The sequence below is a fragment of the Pan paniscus genome, chromosome 6 (assembly GCF_029289425.2).
Source record: "Pan paniscus chromosome 6, NHGRI_mPanPan1-v2.0_pri, whole genome shotgun sequence".
NCBI classification, from domain to species: domain Eukaryota; kingdom Metazoa; phylum Chordata; class Mammalia; order Primates; family Hominidae; genus Pan; species Pan paniscus.
Window position 1 is genome coordinate 79,173,765 of NC_073255.2, and position 16,363 is coordinate 79,190,127.

General features: G+C 38.3%; 1 protein-coding gene across 1 annotated transcript in view; it reads right to left on the reverse strand.

Moving 5' to 3' along the window:
• LOC106634965 (putative zinc finger protein 735) overlaps positions 1 to 12,933 on the reverse strand; it is a 28,236-nt gene extending 15,303 nt beyond the window's left edge. The window contains exons 1-3 of the mRNA XM_055115289.1: positions 12,853 to 12,933; positions 4,826 to 4,952; positions 3,858 to 3,948 (exon numbers count right to left, since the gene is read on the reverse strand). Of these exons, the coding sequence (XP_054971264.1) occupies positions 3,858 to 3,948; positions 4,826 to 4,952; positions 12,853 to 12,933 (299 nt within the window). The remainder of the gene's footprint in view (positions 1 to 3,857; positions 3,949 to 4,825; positions 4,953 to 12,852) is intronic.
• Between the last annotated feature and the right edge of the window lie 3,430 nt (positions 12,934 to 16,363).

A 16,363-nucleotide genomic window follows, 5' to 3' on the forward strand; every position in this document is an offset into this window, starting at 1 on the left:
TGGCCCTGTGGATCAACGTCCTGAAGGCAATCCAGTCTTCCAAAAAATAAGAGAAGGTTAATAACTACCCAGGCTAGTGGTAACAAGCCCACTAATGGCAAACTCCACTCAGACCAAGAAGCAGTCACATGACCCACCTACAACCCACATACCACTGCAAACCCAGAAGGGATGTTATCAGCCAGTCAACCCAAGAGAAGATCTATGCCTGCTGAAACCAGTCTATAAAAATGGAAGAGGTGTTTGGTCCTTCAGTTTCAAAGAAACCAATACAAGGGTACATTGTGACCATTAATGCTTCTATTTTTAACATAGTACTGAAATCCTAGGCAGAACAATTAGGAAAAAAATTTTTTAAAGCCATCCAGCCAGATGCAGTGACTTATATCTGTAGTGCCAGCACTTTGGGAGCCCAAGACGGGAGGATCAAGCCTAGTAATTTGAGACTGGACTGGGCATTGTAGTGAGACCCCATCTCTACAAAACATTAAGATATTAACCAGGTGTGGTAATGCATGCCTGTAGTCCCAGATACTTGGGAGGCTGAGGTGGGGGGATTGCTTGAGCCCAGGAGATTAAGGCTGCAGTGAGCCATGATCACGCCACTGGATTCCAGCCTGACAGAGTGAAACCCTGTCTCAATGGAAAAAAAGCATCTAAATTGAAAAACAAAAGTAAAAATGTCACCAAAAGACTGTTTCAGCTAATAAACACACTGAGTAAATTAGAGAAATATAAAACTGATATATAAATCATTTGTGTTTCCATACACTAACAACAAGCTATCAAATAGAAATGAAAAAGAAGATCTTAATTAAATAGCATCAAAATAATAACTTTCTTAGCAATATATTTAACCAAGGAGGTGAAAAAAATTTTTATTGAAATAGTTAAGATATTAATGAAAGAAATTGAAGATGACACAAATAAATGCAAAAATATTTCATGTCTATGGATTAGAAAAATAAATATTGTTAAAGTGTCACATTATTTAAAGTAATCTATAGATTTAATAAATATCCTATCAAAATTCCAGTGGAATTTTTTAAAGTAATAGAAAATGCAAACCTAAAATTTTTATGGAGCTGCAAGAGACTTGCTTGGAATAGCCAAGGCAGTTTTGAGGAATAACAAGGCTGAGGGCATTATACTTTCTGATTTCAAACTACATTTGCAGACTATTGTAATAAAAACAAGATGTCTGTGTGTAAAAAGGCACACCAAGGCCGGGTGCAGTGGCTCACGCCTGTAATCCCAGCACTTTGGGAGGCTGAGGCAGGCGAATCACCTGAGGTCAGGAGTTCGAGACCAGTCTGACCAACATGCAGAAACCCCGTCTCTACTAAAAATGCAAAATTAACCAGGCGTGCTGGCACATGCCTATAATCCCAGCTACTCGGGAGGCTGAGGCAGGAGAATCGCTTGAACCCAGGAGGCGGAGGTTGTGGTGAGCTGAGATCCGGCCATTGCACTCTAGCCTGGGCAACAAGAACTTGAACTCTGCCTCAAGAAAAAAAAAAAAAATGCACACCAAAATCAGTAGAGCAGAACGGACAGCCCAGAAACAAACCCCTCCATATTAAATCGACTTTGACATTGAGGCATTGAGAATACACCACACGGAAAGTACAGTCTCTCCCATACTTGCTGCTGGGAAAACTGAATACCCACAGGTAAAATAATAAAATTAGATATTTTTCTTACACTATATTTAAAAATTAACTAAATATAAAATAAAGACTCTAATGTAATACATAAATCCTTAAAAATCTTAAAAGAAAACATATGAAGAAACCTTAATATTGGTCTTGAAACTGAATTTTTGGATACGACAGCAAAAGTATAGCAATAAAAGCAAATATAAAAACGTTGGACTGCATCAGATTAAAAAGCTTCTGCACAACCAAGAAAACAATAAAATTAAAAACCCATATCTGATTTTAGTATCCAAAATATATAAGGAACTCATATAAATCAAAGGCAAAAACCTTAGTAATAATGGTAATAATACAATTGAAAAACAAGCCAAGGACTAAATATATGTTTTTTTCAATGAAAACATACAATTGGCCAGCAGGTATGTGGAAAGAGGCTCGATATCACCAATCTGGCAGTTGCAAATTAAAACCATGGTAAGGTATTACTTCACGCCTATTATGATTGCTAACATCAAAAATAAGTGTTATAAAAAGTGATGACATGAATATAAAAAAAGAAATGCTATACACTCTTGGTGATTTGTAATTTTTTAGAGTCATTATAAAATCAGTATGAAAGTTCTTTAAAAAATTTTTAATAATACTACTATACAATCCTGCCATTACATTTCTGCATATATAATAAATTTAGTATCTCAAAAAAATCTGCACCTTCATGTTTATTGAAGCCTTATTTGCAATTGCCAAGATATGAAAGCAACCTAAAATGTTTGTGGACACTGACTGGATAAAGAAAACATGGTATATATACAGAACAGAATATTATTTAGTCATGAAGCATAATAAAACCCTACCATTTCAACATAGATGGACCTAGATGACATTAGACTAAGTGGAATATGCCAAAAGCAAAAAGATAAATACTGTGCCATCTCGCTTTTAAGGGGAATATAAAAAGGTTGGACTCCTAGAAGCAGAGAGTTTAAAGCTGAGTACTAGGGCCTGAATATGGGAAAAATGGGACATGGTCAAATGGTACAAATTTTTAGTTATAAAACAAGTTATTGTGACCTAGTGTACAGCTTCATGACTATAGTTAATAATACTGTTAGGTATGCTGAAAATTTGCTGAGAGATCTTAATTGTTCTCACAACAAAAAGGGTAAGCATGTAAGGTGATAGATGTGTTTGTTCATTAATTTGATTGTATTAACCATTTCACTATATATATATATACACACATATAAAATAAATACATAGTAAACAGTAAACATACAGGTATTCAATTATTTGTGAAAAGATCCACATGTTACATACCCATACATATATACATGTGTGTACATATATGTATCTGTCTATGTGTATGTGTGTGTGTATATATATACATATTTGACACAGTCCCAGTAAGCTAAATACAAAATAAGAGAAAACTGTAAAATAACACTTATTTAAAAATAAAGTTAAAATTGAGAGTTTAATATATGCTCAGCAATGTTTTAAGCTCTTCAGTGACATAGTATATTTGATAAATGTGTGGAGTAAATATATCAAACTTATTACAGTTGAGGAATTTGGGTATACAGACTTTAATTTATCAATATTAGTTTATATAAAAAGAATAATATTTTGAATTAATGTAATTTTAGAGTTTCTTATATTTAGGGAGATGGTTAGTGTTTTGATAAAATTACTGAGTATAAATTCCTCTAAAATTCCATTTGAAACCACTGTAGAATAAAAAATTATAAAGCAGGAAACATATATCTTTTTGTGGTGTTCCTGGGATTTCTGAACCAAATCCCAATATCACCAAAACTCTCATGTAATTTAGACATTATCCAAAAAAAGAACCTTAAGAATGGTTTAACATACAGTTTCTCAAAAATACAGATATTACTGTTTCTCCCAAAGCAATGGAAGCCCGTCAGATCACACATTCTTAAGTTATCATTAAAACTTTTATTATCACTGTAAACTCAAAGGAAAAAATAAACCTTACTGAAGGGGAAGTACAGCACTTAAAAAATTTATGAGAATTGGACAAAAGATGCCTCTATGTCAAAACAAGAGAAAAAATGCAGGGTTCTAGAAACTGCTTTCACTGGAGGAGAGCTATTCAAACCGTGTGTAAAAGTCTGGCTTCCTCCTTGACATTGGGAACTCTCATTTGTGTCATTTCCTTCATTCACTCCCACCTACCTGGGTATTTGACTACTGTCTTCTGTCTCTTCACATTCCAGGGCTGTTTGCTCCAGAAGGGTAATCAAGTCTGGCTTGGAAATAACAAGACCTGTTTTATTAGAAAAGAATAACATGATTCTTGCTAGGATACTCCAATTACCAATCTAGTAATGTGCTCATTAGAGAAGAGAAAACATTATAGAGATTTTAGAAAATTAATACCAATATACTATTTCCTAACAGGAACTTTAGAATATTAAGAAAAAATTTTGGCCAGGCACGGTGGCTCATGCCTGTAATCCCAGCACTTTGGGAGGCCGAGGTGAGTGAATCACTTGAGGCCAGGAGTTCAAGACCAGCCTGGTGAACATGGTGAGAGCCCGTCTCTACTAAAAATACAAAATATATATGTGTGTATATATATATATGTGTGTGTGTGTGTGTGTGTGTGTGTATATTAACTGGGCATGGTGGCACAAGCCTCTAGTCCCAGCTACTCAGGAGGCTGAGACAGGAGAATTGCTTGAACCCAGGAGGCAGAGGTTGCAATGAGCTGAGATCATGCCATTGCACTCCAGCCTGGGTGACAGAGTGAGACTTCGTCTCAAAACAAACAAAACAAAACAAAACAAATTTTTTTTAGTATGTGGGTTCTTAGCTCTACTACTCAGTAATACTAAATGAAAAATTGGTGGTAAAAATTGGATTTTAAAGTGTGGGTAATGATATTTTATGCCACTAAATTTTTTGTATTACCAGTAATTTAGACTGAAGTATACAGATCAGCTCAAAAAAGGGAAAGATTAATGTTAACATGAAACATCTTAAACATTTTTTTCTACCTCAACAGATACCCAACTTTTTTTGTTTTTGCTTTTTTGAAGATGAATTCTGAAACTCATTTGTGCAAAGCAGAAACTCCCAGAAAAGGAAGAAAATAAAATATTTAGTGTGGAATGTGAATTGTATATTGAAGATATCCTCACCCAGAGACACCAGGTTTCCATAGTTCTCTAACATCGCATCCCTATGCAAACGCTGCTGAGCAGAGTCCAGGCATTCCCACTCTTCTGGGGAGAATTCTATGGCCACATCCCTGAATGGCAACACTCCCTGAAAAACAAAACATATTTAGCAAATGGTCATAGGAAGAATTCTCAATTTTACATTAGGTAAACAGAGAGCAAAGAGAACTGGTTCTGACTTATGTGAGTGACTGGAGTTATCCAATAAGATGCTTTCCAGCAGAAAAATATTCTCTACTGTATTCTTTAACTCTGAGAAAAGAAGATGGCATAAGATCTACAAAACCAGTGTAGATGCATTACTTTTCTTGATAATAAAATATACAATAAAGGGCACAAACACAGACATGTATATTTTTGAATGCTATATTTACATGATACAAGATAAGTTGTCCATAGCTAATAAATGGAAATTTCATGGTGAGTTAGAAACGTACTGCTCGAATCTTAATTGTGTACAATGATGAACAAGAGATCTTGTTAAAATGTAGACTTTGACTCTGGATTTAGGGTGAAACTTGAGTTTCAGAATTTCTAACAAGTTTGCCAGTGGTGTTATTGCTTCTGGCCCAAGGGGAATATTTTGTCAGAAATCTAGTAAGTGGCACAGCCTAGGTTTTCAGTTTATTTAACCAGTAAACAAAGATGAGAGCCTTCATTCTCCATATCTTCAAGCTGTATGCAAAGAGAATCTAAAGAAGGAAGAGCTATCAGATTAAATGTGGTTCAATACTGGTTTTTGTCCATCAGTTGACAAACCTCCCCAAGGTGCCTATTAATAATAAATAGAAAAATAACTCTAGAGTGAAAGAAAGTCTGTCAGAGAGCTTATTTACCAAGTGAATACAATTAACATCAACTATAAGAAATTTGTCTCAGGTGCTGATGCACACAGGATGATACAACACTACTGTGCTATTACTAACCAAAAAAAAGAGTCGACTTAATCTGAGTCTAGTCATGAAAAAAAACATCAGTTTTAAGCAAAGTTTAAGCTGCACATATCTCCCCTGTTTTGTAATCTCTAATGCTGTATGTATATAAATAAGTCTTTCTTTAGCATCCTAGAAAGGAAGTCTCTTCTAATTGTTTGTTATTCAGCACTTCCTGAGTTATCATGGGCAATAAAGGCCATTCTCATTAAAAGTGCATTTTTATAATCTGCTTTGCATAGAGTTTGTGGAAGCTAAAGAGTACATTGTCTTTTTCTTAAGAACCTGATTCCCATCTCCAGTAGGAGTCTTGGGCATCCAAAACTTCCCAGGTTCAACAGTCACAAAAGGAACATTTTTAATGCTGCAGGTCAGAAATTCATGGTGACAATTTTTCTTGGCTTATTAGAAGCTGGGATGTAGAGGATGAAGAGCAGGCTCTGGTATGTAAGGAAGAAGTATTTCTCAGAGCCCTTTGACTATCATAAGAAGAAAAAGGGGAAAAATAGTTAAAACAAATTGACTAGGCAGGAACATCAGCAGTAGAGAAGTAAACATTTTCAAGTTCTACAAACATAACATTTCAGAACAAAAGTGAACACAGTCCCTGACCTGAAACACATTCACCTCAGAATAAGCCATTGCTTTGTTTTTCTCCTTTTTCTCTGTGATCCCTTCTCAGGTGTGAAAATCTGCACAAATTACACCTGCATCATGAGAATATGCCTTTGAAGCATCAGCCAAGCTTCTTCCCCTAATAACACTGCACCTGCAGGTAGAAGGACCTAGAATTGTGGATAAAGTCTGCATTTTTCTGTCCTTTATCACAGGAGAGGTTCAGAAACAATAAACTCTTACATAGAAAAACCAAAATGTGAGTTTCCCCTTTCCAACACTCAGGTGCCCTCCTCTGTCAGGGATGGCAGCAATTTCTGCTGCAGCAATAGGAATATGGGCCACCCTTACCTGCCCATACCAAATCCATGCATAGCAGTCCCTATGATCTCTGTTTTAAACTAAAGCTAAGTGCACCTCTTTCAAATGTATCTGGAAGCACTCGTGATTGACCCTGGGGTCACCTTTGCCTCACATGTGGCACTTAATTAAAATAACATGGCTGCAGGAGGGAATTGGGGCAAGGGGACTAAATAGAACCCTCTAACAATCAATCATGTCCCTGATGGAACACCAAATTTAATGGCTATCCAAATAAGAAGCATCTTCATAAGAACCAAAATTCAGGGGAGTGACCACAATGTCTGGTTTTAAAAGCACATCAAAGAAAAAGCACTGAAGATGATAAAAAAAGAAAGTCTTGAATTGCCAACAGCACCTCTCCTCCATTCCCTGGTAGAGCAGCTTGGCAAGAAGAGCAAACCTGTGCACTTACAGGAGGGAGAGTGCAGTGATTGGGAGACTCTGCAGTAAAACTCAGTGCTGCTGGTCATAGCAGAAAGCAACACGGGGCAGAGTTCAGCCAGTGCCCCCAGAGGGAGCACCCAGACTAGCCCTAGTTGAGAGAAAGTGTCCATTTCAGTGGCCAAAACCTGAGTTTCAGGTAGCCCCACCACCATGGGCTAAAGCACTCTGGGGTTCTAAATAAACTTGAAAGGCAGTCTAAGCCACTGGGACTGCAACTCCTGGGCAAATCCTGGTGCTTTGCTAGGCTCAGAGCCAGAAAACTTGAAGTGCATGTGGCCTTATGAGATGCCAACTGGGGTGACCCAAGGAAGTGCCTGCATTGTCCTTAGCCCAGCCACAGGCAATGCAACTCAAAGCTCTGGAAGAAACTCTTCTTCTACTTGTGGAGAGGGAAGAGGAGAGTAAAGAAGACTTTGTCTTGCAATTTGGATACCATCTAAGCCACAGTAGAATATGGCACCAGGAATGGTTTTAAGGCCCCCATTCCAAGACTTAACTCCTGGGTGACAGTTCTAGGCACACCCGGGGACAGAAGAGAACACACTGCCTTGCAGGGAAGGACTTAGTCCTGGCAGGATTCATCACCTGCTGACTAAAGAGCCCTTGGGCCTTGAATAAATGTTAGCAGTAACCAGGTAGTACTTGCTGCAGGCTTGGGTGAGACCCAGAGCTGTGCTGGCTTCAGGTATGACCCAGTGCAATTCAAGCTGTGGCAGCCATGTGGAGAGACTCCTTGCTTGAAGAAGAGAGAGGGAAGAGGAAAGGGGACTTTGTCTTGAAGCTTGGTTACCAACTCAGCCACAGTGGAGTAGAGTAACAAGAGGGCTCCTGAGGTCCATGGTTTTTGGCCTTGGCTCCTCATTGGCATTTCTGGAACCACCCTGGGCCAGAGAGGAGCCTACTGTTTTGAAGGAAGAGATGCAGGCCTGTCAGAATTCACCACAAGCTGACTGAAGGGCCCTTGGGTCCTCAGTAAATTCCAGCAGAAACCTGGAAGTACTTGCTGTGGGCTTTGGGTGGTGGTGGCCACAGGGAGTGGCTTCTTATGCTTGAGAAAGGAAAGGGAAGAGTAGGAAGGATGTTGTCTCCTGGCCTCAGTGCCAGCTAAGCCACAGTAAAATAGGGCACCAAGTAAATGCCTAAGGTTCCTGACTCCATATTCTGGCTACCAGATGGCATTTTGTTATGCCCCAGCCCAGGGTGGGTAAGAAAGCTCACTGCCCTGAAGAAAAGGACATAAGCCTGGCAGGATTTACCACCTCCTGACTGAAGAGAACATGGGCCTTGAGTGAACATCAGTGGTAGCTAGTCAGTGGTCACTGTGGGCCTGTGTGAGACTCAGTCTTGTGCTGGCTTTGAGTTGCACCCAGTGCAGTCCTAGTGATGGTGACCACAGGGTACTTGTGTCACCCCTACCCCAGCTCTGGGCAGCTCAGCATGGAGAGAGACTCCATTTATTTGGTAGAATATAAGGAAAGAGAAAAAGAGTCCCTGCCTGGTAATCCAGGAACTCTTTTAGATCTTACCTAAGACCACCAAGGTGGCACTTCTACAAGTCTGCAAGCCTCGCTGTGTTACTGGGGTTGGGGTGTCCCTTAATGCAGATATGACTGCAATGACTGAAGACTTAGATTACAACACTGTTTTGTTTGAATACTTAGAAAGCCCTTCTAAGAAGGACAGGTTAAAAAAAAAAGCCCAGAATGCAAAGACTAAAATAAATACCTGACTCATTAATGCCCAGACATCAATGAACATCCACAAAAATTAAGACTATCCAGAAAAACACAACCTCATTAAATGAACTAAATAAGGCACCAGTGTGCAATTCCTGAGTGATAGAGACATGTAACCTTTCAGAGAGAATTCAAAATAGCTGTTTTGAGAAAGCTCAACAAAATTCAAGATAACACCAAAAAGAAATTCAGAATCTGATCTGGTAAATTTAACAAGTTAATTAAAATTATTTTGAAAAATCAAGACAAAATTCTGGTGCTGAAAAACTCAAATGACATTGAAGAATGCATCAGTCTCTTAACAGCAGAATTGATCGAGCAGGAGAATTAATGAGTTTGAACACAGACTATTTGAAAATATTCAGTCAGAGGAGACAAAAAATTAACAAACAATAAAACATGCTTATGAGATGTAGAAAATATCCTCAAGAGGGCAACTCTGAGTTATGATCTTAAAGAGGAGGGAGAGAGAGAGTTCAGGATAGAAAGTTTATTCAAAGGGATAATGAGAACTTCTCATACCTAGAGAAAGATATTAATATTCAAGTACAAGAAGGTTATAGAAATGAAGCACAATTAACTTAAATAAGACTACCTGAAGGCCTTTAATAATAGCCTCCCAAAAGGTAAAGATAAAGAGTCCTAAAAGCAGCAAGAGAAAAGAAACAGACAGCATTCAAACAGACAAACCAATGTTTGATCGCGGACTCTTCAGTGGAAACCTTAGAGGTCAGGAGATAGTGGCATGATATACTTAATGTGCTGAAGGAAAAGACTTTTGTCTAGAATAATATATCCAGCAAAAATATCCTTCACACATGAAGGGGAAATAAAAACCTTTCTAGACACACACACATGCACACACACACACACACACACGGATTTTATTAACATCAGGCCTGTCCTACAAAAAATGCTAAAGGGAGTATTTTAATCTAAAGGAAAAAAACATTAATGAGCTACAAGCAAGCATCTGGTACAAAATTCACTGGTAATATTAAGTGCACAAACACAGAATTTCATAGCACTGCAAATGTGGTGTGTAAACTATTGCTATTTTGAAAAGACTGAAAGATTATTCTATAGTGACTTGTATAGTTATTAAAAAACAATAACTCTTTCTCTACCTCCTCTTTAAGGCCATAACTCTTACATTTCCATTTGAGGCTGTTGAAGTTATTAAAAATACTAACCATAGCAAGTTCAAGACACAGACAGTATAATAAGATATAAATAGAAACAAAAAGCCAGGCGCAGTGGCTCATGCCTGTAATCCCAGCATTTTGAGAGGCTAAGTAGGGCAAATCATCTGAGGTCTGGAGTCTGAGATCAGCCTGACTAACATGGTGAAACCCCATCTCTACTAAAAATACAAAATAAGCCTGGCGTGGTAGCACATGCCTGTAATCCCAGCTACTTGGAAGGCTGAGGCAGGAGAATTGCTTGAACCCCAGAGGCGGAGTTTGTGGTGAGCCAACATCATGCCATTGCACTCCAGCCTGGGCAACAAGAGTGAAACTCCATCTTAAAAAAAAAAAAGAAAGAAAGAAACAACAAAGTTAAAAAGTGGAGGAATAAAGTTAAAGTGTATTTTTTATTTGTTTCCTCTTTTCTTTTTCGTTTGTTCTTTTTTACAATATGTTAAGTTGCCATTAGTTGAAATGGGTTATAAGATGTTATTTGCAAGCCTTGTGGTAACCTCAAATAAAAAAATCTGTAACAGACACAAACACATAAAAGCAAAAAATTAAAACATACCACTGGATAAAATCACCTTCACTAAATGGAAGACAGGATGAATGGGAGGGAGGGAGGGAGGAAAGAGCACAAAACAAGAAATCAGATAACAGAATGGCTGAAGTGGGTCTTCACTTATCAATAACAACATTGAATGTAAATAAATTAAACTCTCTAATCTAAAGACATAGATTGGCCAAATGGGTAAAAACAAGCAAACGAACAAACAAAACAACAAAACCCAACAATCTGCTGCCTGCAAGGCACACACTTTACACTTTACCTATAAAGACACACAGAGACTGAAAATAATCTGATGGAAAAAGATAGTCCATGCAAATGGAAACCAAAAAAGAGTGGGAATAGCTATACTTATATCAAACAAAACAGATTTCAAGACAAAAACTATAAAAAGAGACAACAAAGGTCATTATATCATGATAAAGTGGTAAATTCAGCAAGAGGATATAACAGTTGTAAATATATATGCGCCCAACCCTGGAGAACTCAGATATCGGAAGCAAACACTAGAGCTAAGGAGAGAGATCAACCTCAATACAATTATAACTGGAGCCTTCAACATCCCACTTTCAGCAGTGGGCAGATCACCCAGATAGTAAAATCAACAAATAAACACTGGACTTAATCTGCACTATGGACCAAATAGATCTAATAGATATTTACAAAGCATTTCATCCAATAGCTACGGAATACAAATTCTATACCTCAGCACCTAAATTATTCTTAAGGATAGACCATATAGTAGGCCACAAAATAACTCTTAAAAGATTCCCTTCCAAAATGAAATCATATTATTTTCTCTGACTATAATAGAATAAAACTAGAAATCAATAACAAAAGGAACTTTGGAAACTATACAAACACAGAGAAACTAAAATATGCTTCTGAATGACCAGCGGGCCAATAAAAAAATTGAGAAGAAAATTTGAAATTTATTTGAAACAAATGAAAATGGAAACACAACATACCAAAACTACAGATACTGTAAAAGCAGTACTAAGAGGAAAGTTCGTAGCAATAAGTGCCTACACAAAAAAGTTTTCAAATACCAAAATAAACTATTAATGTATCATAAAGAACTAGAAAAGCTAGAACAAACCAAACCCAAAATTAGGAGAACAGAAATAACAAGGATCAGAGCAGAAACAAGTGAAAATAAAACAAGAAATACAAAAGAAGAGCATAATGTAAAGTGAGTTTTTTTGAAAAGATAAGCAAAATTCATAGAACTTTAGCCAGGCTGTTTGGGATTCAGGGCCCCATGGTGTTTGAATTATCTTTAGGTCTGAAGATGCCAAGTGCATTGAAAGATGGAACTGGAATGGCTGATTGCTCTTCTGTGAAGGTATTTTTCTAGAAACCTGGTTGAACTGCTCCAGAAGGGACTGTATATCACAAACAGGCAGCGAAATATTCTGCCCGCAAATTATGGGGCAAGCCAAAGAGAGAAAAGCCTCTCTGAACTAAAGTATTGTGGGCACCTCATATGTTTATATCCCGTCTGGTAATTCTGTACAGTGTTTGAATAACATAATTAAAATCAAAATTATCTCCAACCTCAGAGACACTCAATAATAGCAGAAGAAAAAGAACATTGCTTTATTAAATAAACCAGAAGGTGATCTGCATCACAGCAAATCTGCCAAGATTGTTCTTAAATAGACTTAACAGCACAATTGTCATATATAGTTGATCCTAAATTCATTTGGTGATTGAGAAAGCCATCTGTATATTGGGCATATTCAATGAAATTTTAATTGGCTATATTCAGGAGAAAAATTAACTTTTTTTGTCTTCATAGAAGAAGATAGTTTTACAACTTGAAGTCAAGTGTCTGCTGAAGGTAGGCACCTACTATCCAACAGAAACTGTGGCATAGGGTACTATCTTTTTTGCTGTTTACATTTCAAAGCAATGGTTTCCAGGTCCTAGAGAAAGGCATTTCTAAGTTAAAATGATTGACCAAGTCCTATTTAGCTATTAAAATGATTTACATATATTTCAAAGAGTCAGAGAAAGAATTTACATAGCAAAGTTTTCTAAGTTAAATCCTTTAAGAAAAAAAGAAGAACAAAATCTCTTCCTTTATTTTCAAGTTGGAGAATTAAGTCTGCTATTTCTAATTTCTATTTGCCTTTACAACAGCCAGGTCTAAGTCTATGACCCTGAACTCATGGACATCTGAATTCCAGTAGGTATTGGAAGCAGGCACCTGAGTCATGGTACAACGTGTGTGTATGAAAGAGGATTTAGTTAGAAAGTAAAGGCAGAGGCTGGGTGTGGTGGTTCAAGCCTGTAATCCCAGCACTTCTGGAGTCCAAGGCAGGTGGATCACCTGAGGTCAGGAGTTTGAGACCAGCCTGGCCTACATGGTGAAACCCAGTCTCTACTAAAAATTCAACAATTAGCCGGGTGTGGTGTTGGGTGCCTGTAGTCCCAGCTACTCAGGAGGCTGAGGCCAGAGAATCTCTTGAACCCGGGAGGTGGAGGTTGCGTGAGCCGAGATGCGCCATTGCACTCCAGCCTGGGTGACAAGAGTGAAACTCCATCTCAAATTAAAAAATAAAAAAGAAAGTAAAAGCAGAAGACAGAAAAAATGCTATGAAGGGCTGTCAATCTAAAATAATCAAAAGGCTCAAAATTCAGTTTTAGAGTTTATTCAAGTTAAAAGCAAGAAACAGTCATCCGGGAGACAAAGACTCCAGGTGTGGTGGCACGTGCCTGTAGTCCCAGCTATTCATGAGGCTGAGGCAGGAGAATCACTTGAACCCAGAGGATGGAGGTTGCAGTGAGCCCAGATCACACCAGTGCACTCCAGCCTGGATGACAGGAAAGAAAGAAAGAAAGAAAGAAAGAAAGAAAGAAAGAAAGAAAGAAAGAAAGAAAGAAAGAAAGAAAGAAAGAAAGAAAGAAAGAAAGAAAGAAAGAAAGAAAGAAAGAAGGAAGGAAGGAAGGAAGGAAGGAAGGAAGGAAGGAAGGAAGGAAGGAAGGAAGGAAGGAAGGAAGGAAGGAAGGAAGGAAGGAAGGAGACAGAGAGGGAGGGAGACAGGGAGGAAGGGAAACTTAACAAAATTTTCCAAGTCCCCATCTCATCTCTGTCACATTTGTTCACGTGATGACACCACTTGTAGCTATCCTAAGACCTCAGAGTGATTACAGGGAGCTCACTTCAATTTCTACCCCATATTTCAAACGTGTCTGCTATATATTTTTTTCAATAGGCCTCATCTACCTCACTAAGAAAGACACCATTATTAGGTTTAATCTGTCTCCACATCTGCCACAGTGCTGACTGCTTGATCTGATCCTCTGGACTATTGCATTACTACTTCAATTAAGTGATCAGAATGTGGTATTTAAAACCTATAAGTGGCCTCAAACTCTTCAGTAAAAAACAATTTATCATTGCATTGCAAAAATTCCAAACTATTCATCAGAACTGCAAAAAGTCTTGTGTGAGATTCCATGGGGTAAGGAGAGCAGTGAGAAAGCTGTAACCGTAAGACAAGAAAGTGGCTTTGATGCATATGTAGCTGGGGATAAAAATAAAGAGTCTGGGCACGGTGGCTTATGCCTGTAATCCCAGCACTTTGGGAGGCCGAGGCAGGCAGATCACGAGGTCAGGAGATCGAGACCATCCTGGCTAACATGGTGAAACCCCGTGTCTACTAAAAATACAAAACGAAATTAGCCGGGCGTGGTGGCGGGCGCCTGTAGTCCCAGCTACGCTGGAGGCTTAGGCAGGAGCATGCGTGAACCCGGGAGGCGGAGCTTGCAGTGAGCAGAGATCACACCACTGCATTCCAGCCTGGACGACAGAGTGAGACTCCGTCTCAGAAAATAAATAAATAAATAAATAAAATAAAAATAAATAAATAAATAAAGAGAGAGTGAGAAACTGGAGATAATTATAAAATAAAACAAGCAGAATTTTATTTTCTAAATTCAGTCATTCAGTTGAAGAGCAGGTGTCCTCTCTCCACATGCACAATCAATGCTATTTCTTCACTTTAAATGTTTCAGTCTCTTACCTGAAACATGTAATATTACTCTAATAGAAACAGTTTTCTCGGCTGGCCGGGCGCAGTGGCTCACGCCTGTAATCCCAGCACTTTGAGAAGCCGAGGCAGGCGGATCATGAGGTCAGGAGATCGAGACCATTCTGGCTAACACGGTGAAACCCCATCTCTACTAAAAATACAAAAAATTAGCCAGGCATGGTGGCACACGCCTGTAGTCCCAGCTACTCGTGAGGCTGAGGCAGAAGAATCGCTTGAACCCAGGAGATGGAGGTTGCAGTGAGCCCAGATAGCGCCACTGCACTCCAGCCTGGGTGACAGAGTGAGACTCCATCTCAAAAAAAAAAAAAAAAAGCTTTCTCTTAAATGTTGAGTATCTGCTTCACACCCAGCACTGTCCTCTGTATTTGTTTACTTTATATAAACATTAAAACAACTCCATAACTTATAAAACATCCTACATTTCCACCGGAAAAAAGTCAGCCTGGTAAAATTTTAAAATTGTATGATGTCACTTAAAATAAATAGAAGGAAAAATTAACTAAAGAAAATTTTGACTTAAATAGTTTTTTCTCCAATCGGTAAGGGAGAAAATGGAATGCAATAGTGAAATAAAATGTAATATGCTCACTCACTGTAGAACTTAATCTTCAAATTAACTTCTGAGCAACATTAAATTTTATGAAATCGCCGGGTGTGGTGGCTCACGCCTGTAATCCCAGCACTTTGGGAGGCCGAGGCGGGTGGATCACGAGGTCAGAAGATCGAGACCATCCTGGCTAACACGGTGAAACCCTATCTCTACTAAAAATACAAAAAATTAGCCGGGCGTGGTGGCGGGCACCTGTAGTCCCGGCTACTTGGGAGGCTGAGGCAGGAGAATGGCATGAACCCAGGAGACGGAGCTTGCAGTGAGCCGAGATGGCACTACTGCACTCCAACCTGGGTGACAGAGCAAGACTCCATCTCAAAAAAAAATAAATAAATAAAAATAAATTTTATGAAAACATTCTTAAAATCCCTGAGCAGAAAATGTAAAAATATTTCACAAACTTTGGAACAAAAAAATTATATATTTGTTCTCATGTGAATAATATGCAAGTAAACAAAAAGTATACATAAACAAAACTATATATAAGAAAGATTCTGAACCCAGGAGACTTGAGATTTGGGAAAAATAAGTTCAGTGTGCAATAGAGAAACTAATTTTACTTTAAGCATTATGAAGTTCCTGATTTGCTAGCAAATTGCGGATTTGACACCATTTTTTTGGTCCACTATTTTCTTTTCCATTTAAAGAAGTGTGTACACACACACACACACACACACGTTTGTTTCTCTATATTTCTCTTACACTTATAGTTTATTTTTAGCTTAATATATTTGTATATTGCATTCAATGTAAATCAAAACACAAAAACATCTTTATGTGTTCAGTTGGAAAAATATTCAGTAATTTTTTTTTTTTTTTTGAGATGGAGTCTCACTCTGTCACCCAGACTGGAGTGCAGTGGCACGATCTCGGCTCACTGCAACCTCTGCCACCCAAGTGCAAGCGATTCTCCTGCCTCAGCCTCCTGAGTAGCTGGGATTACAGGCGCACGCCACCACTCTCGGCTAATTTTTTTGTAT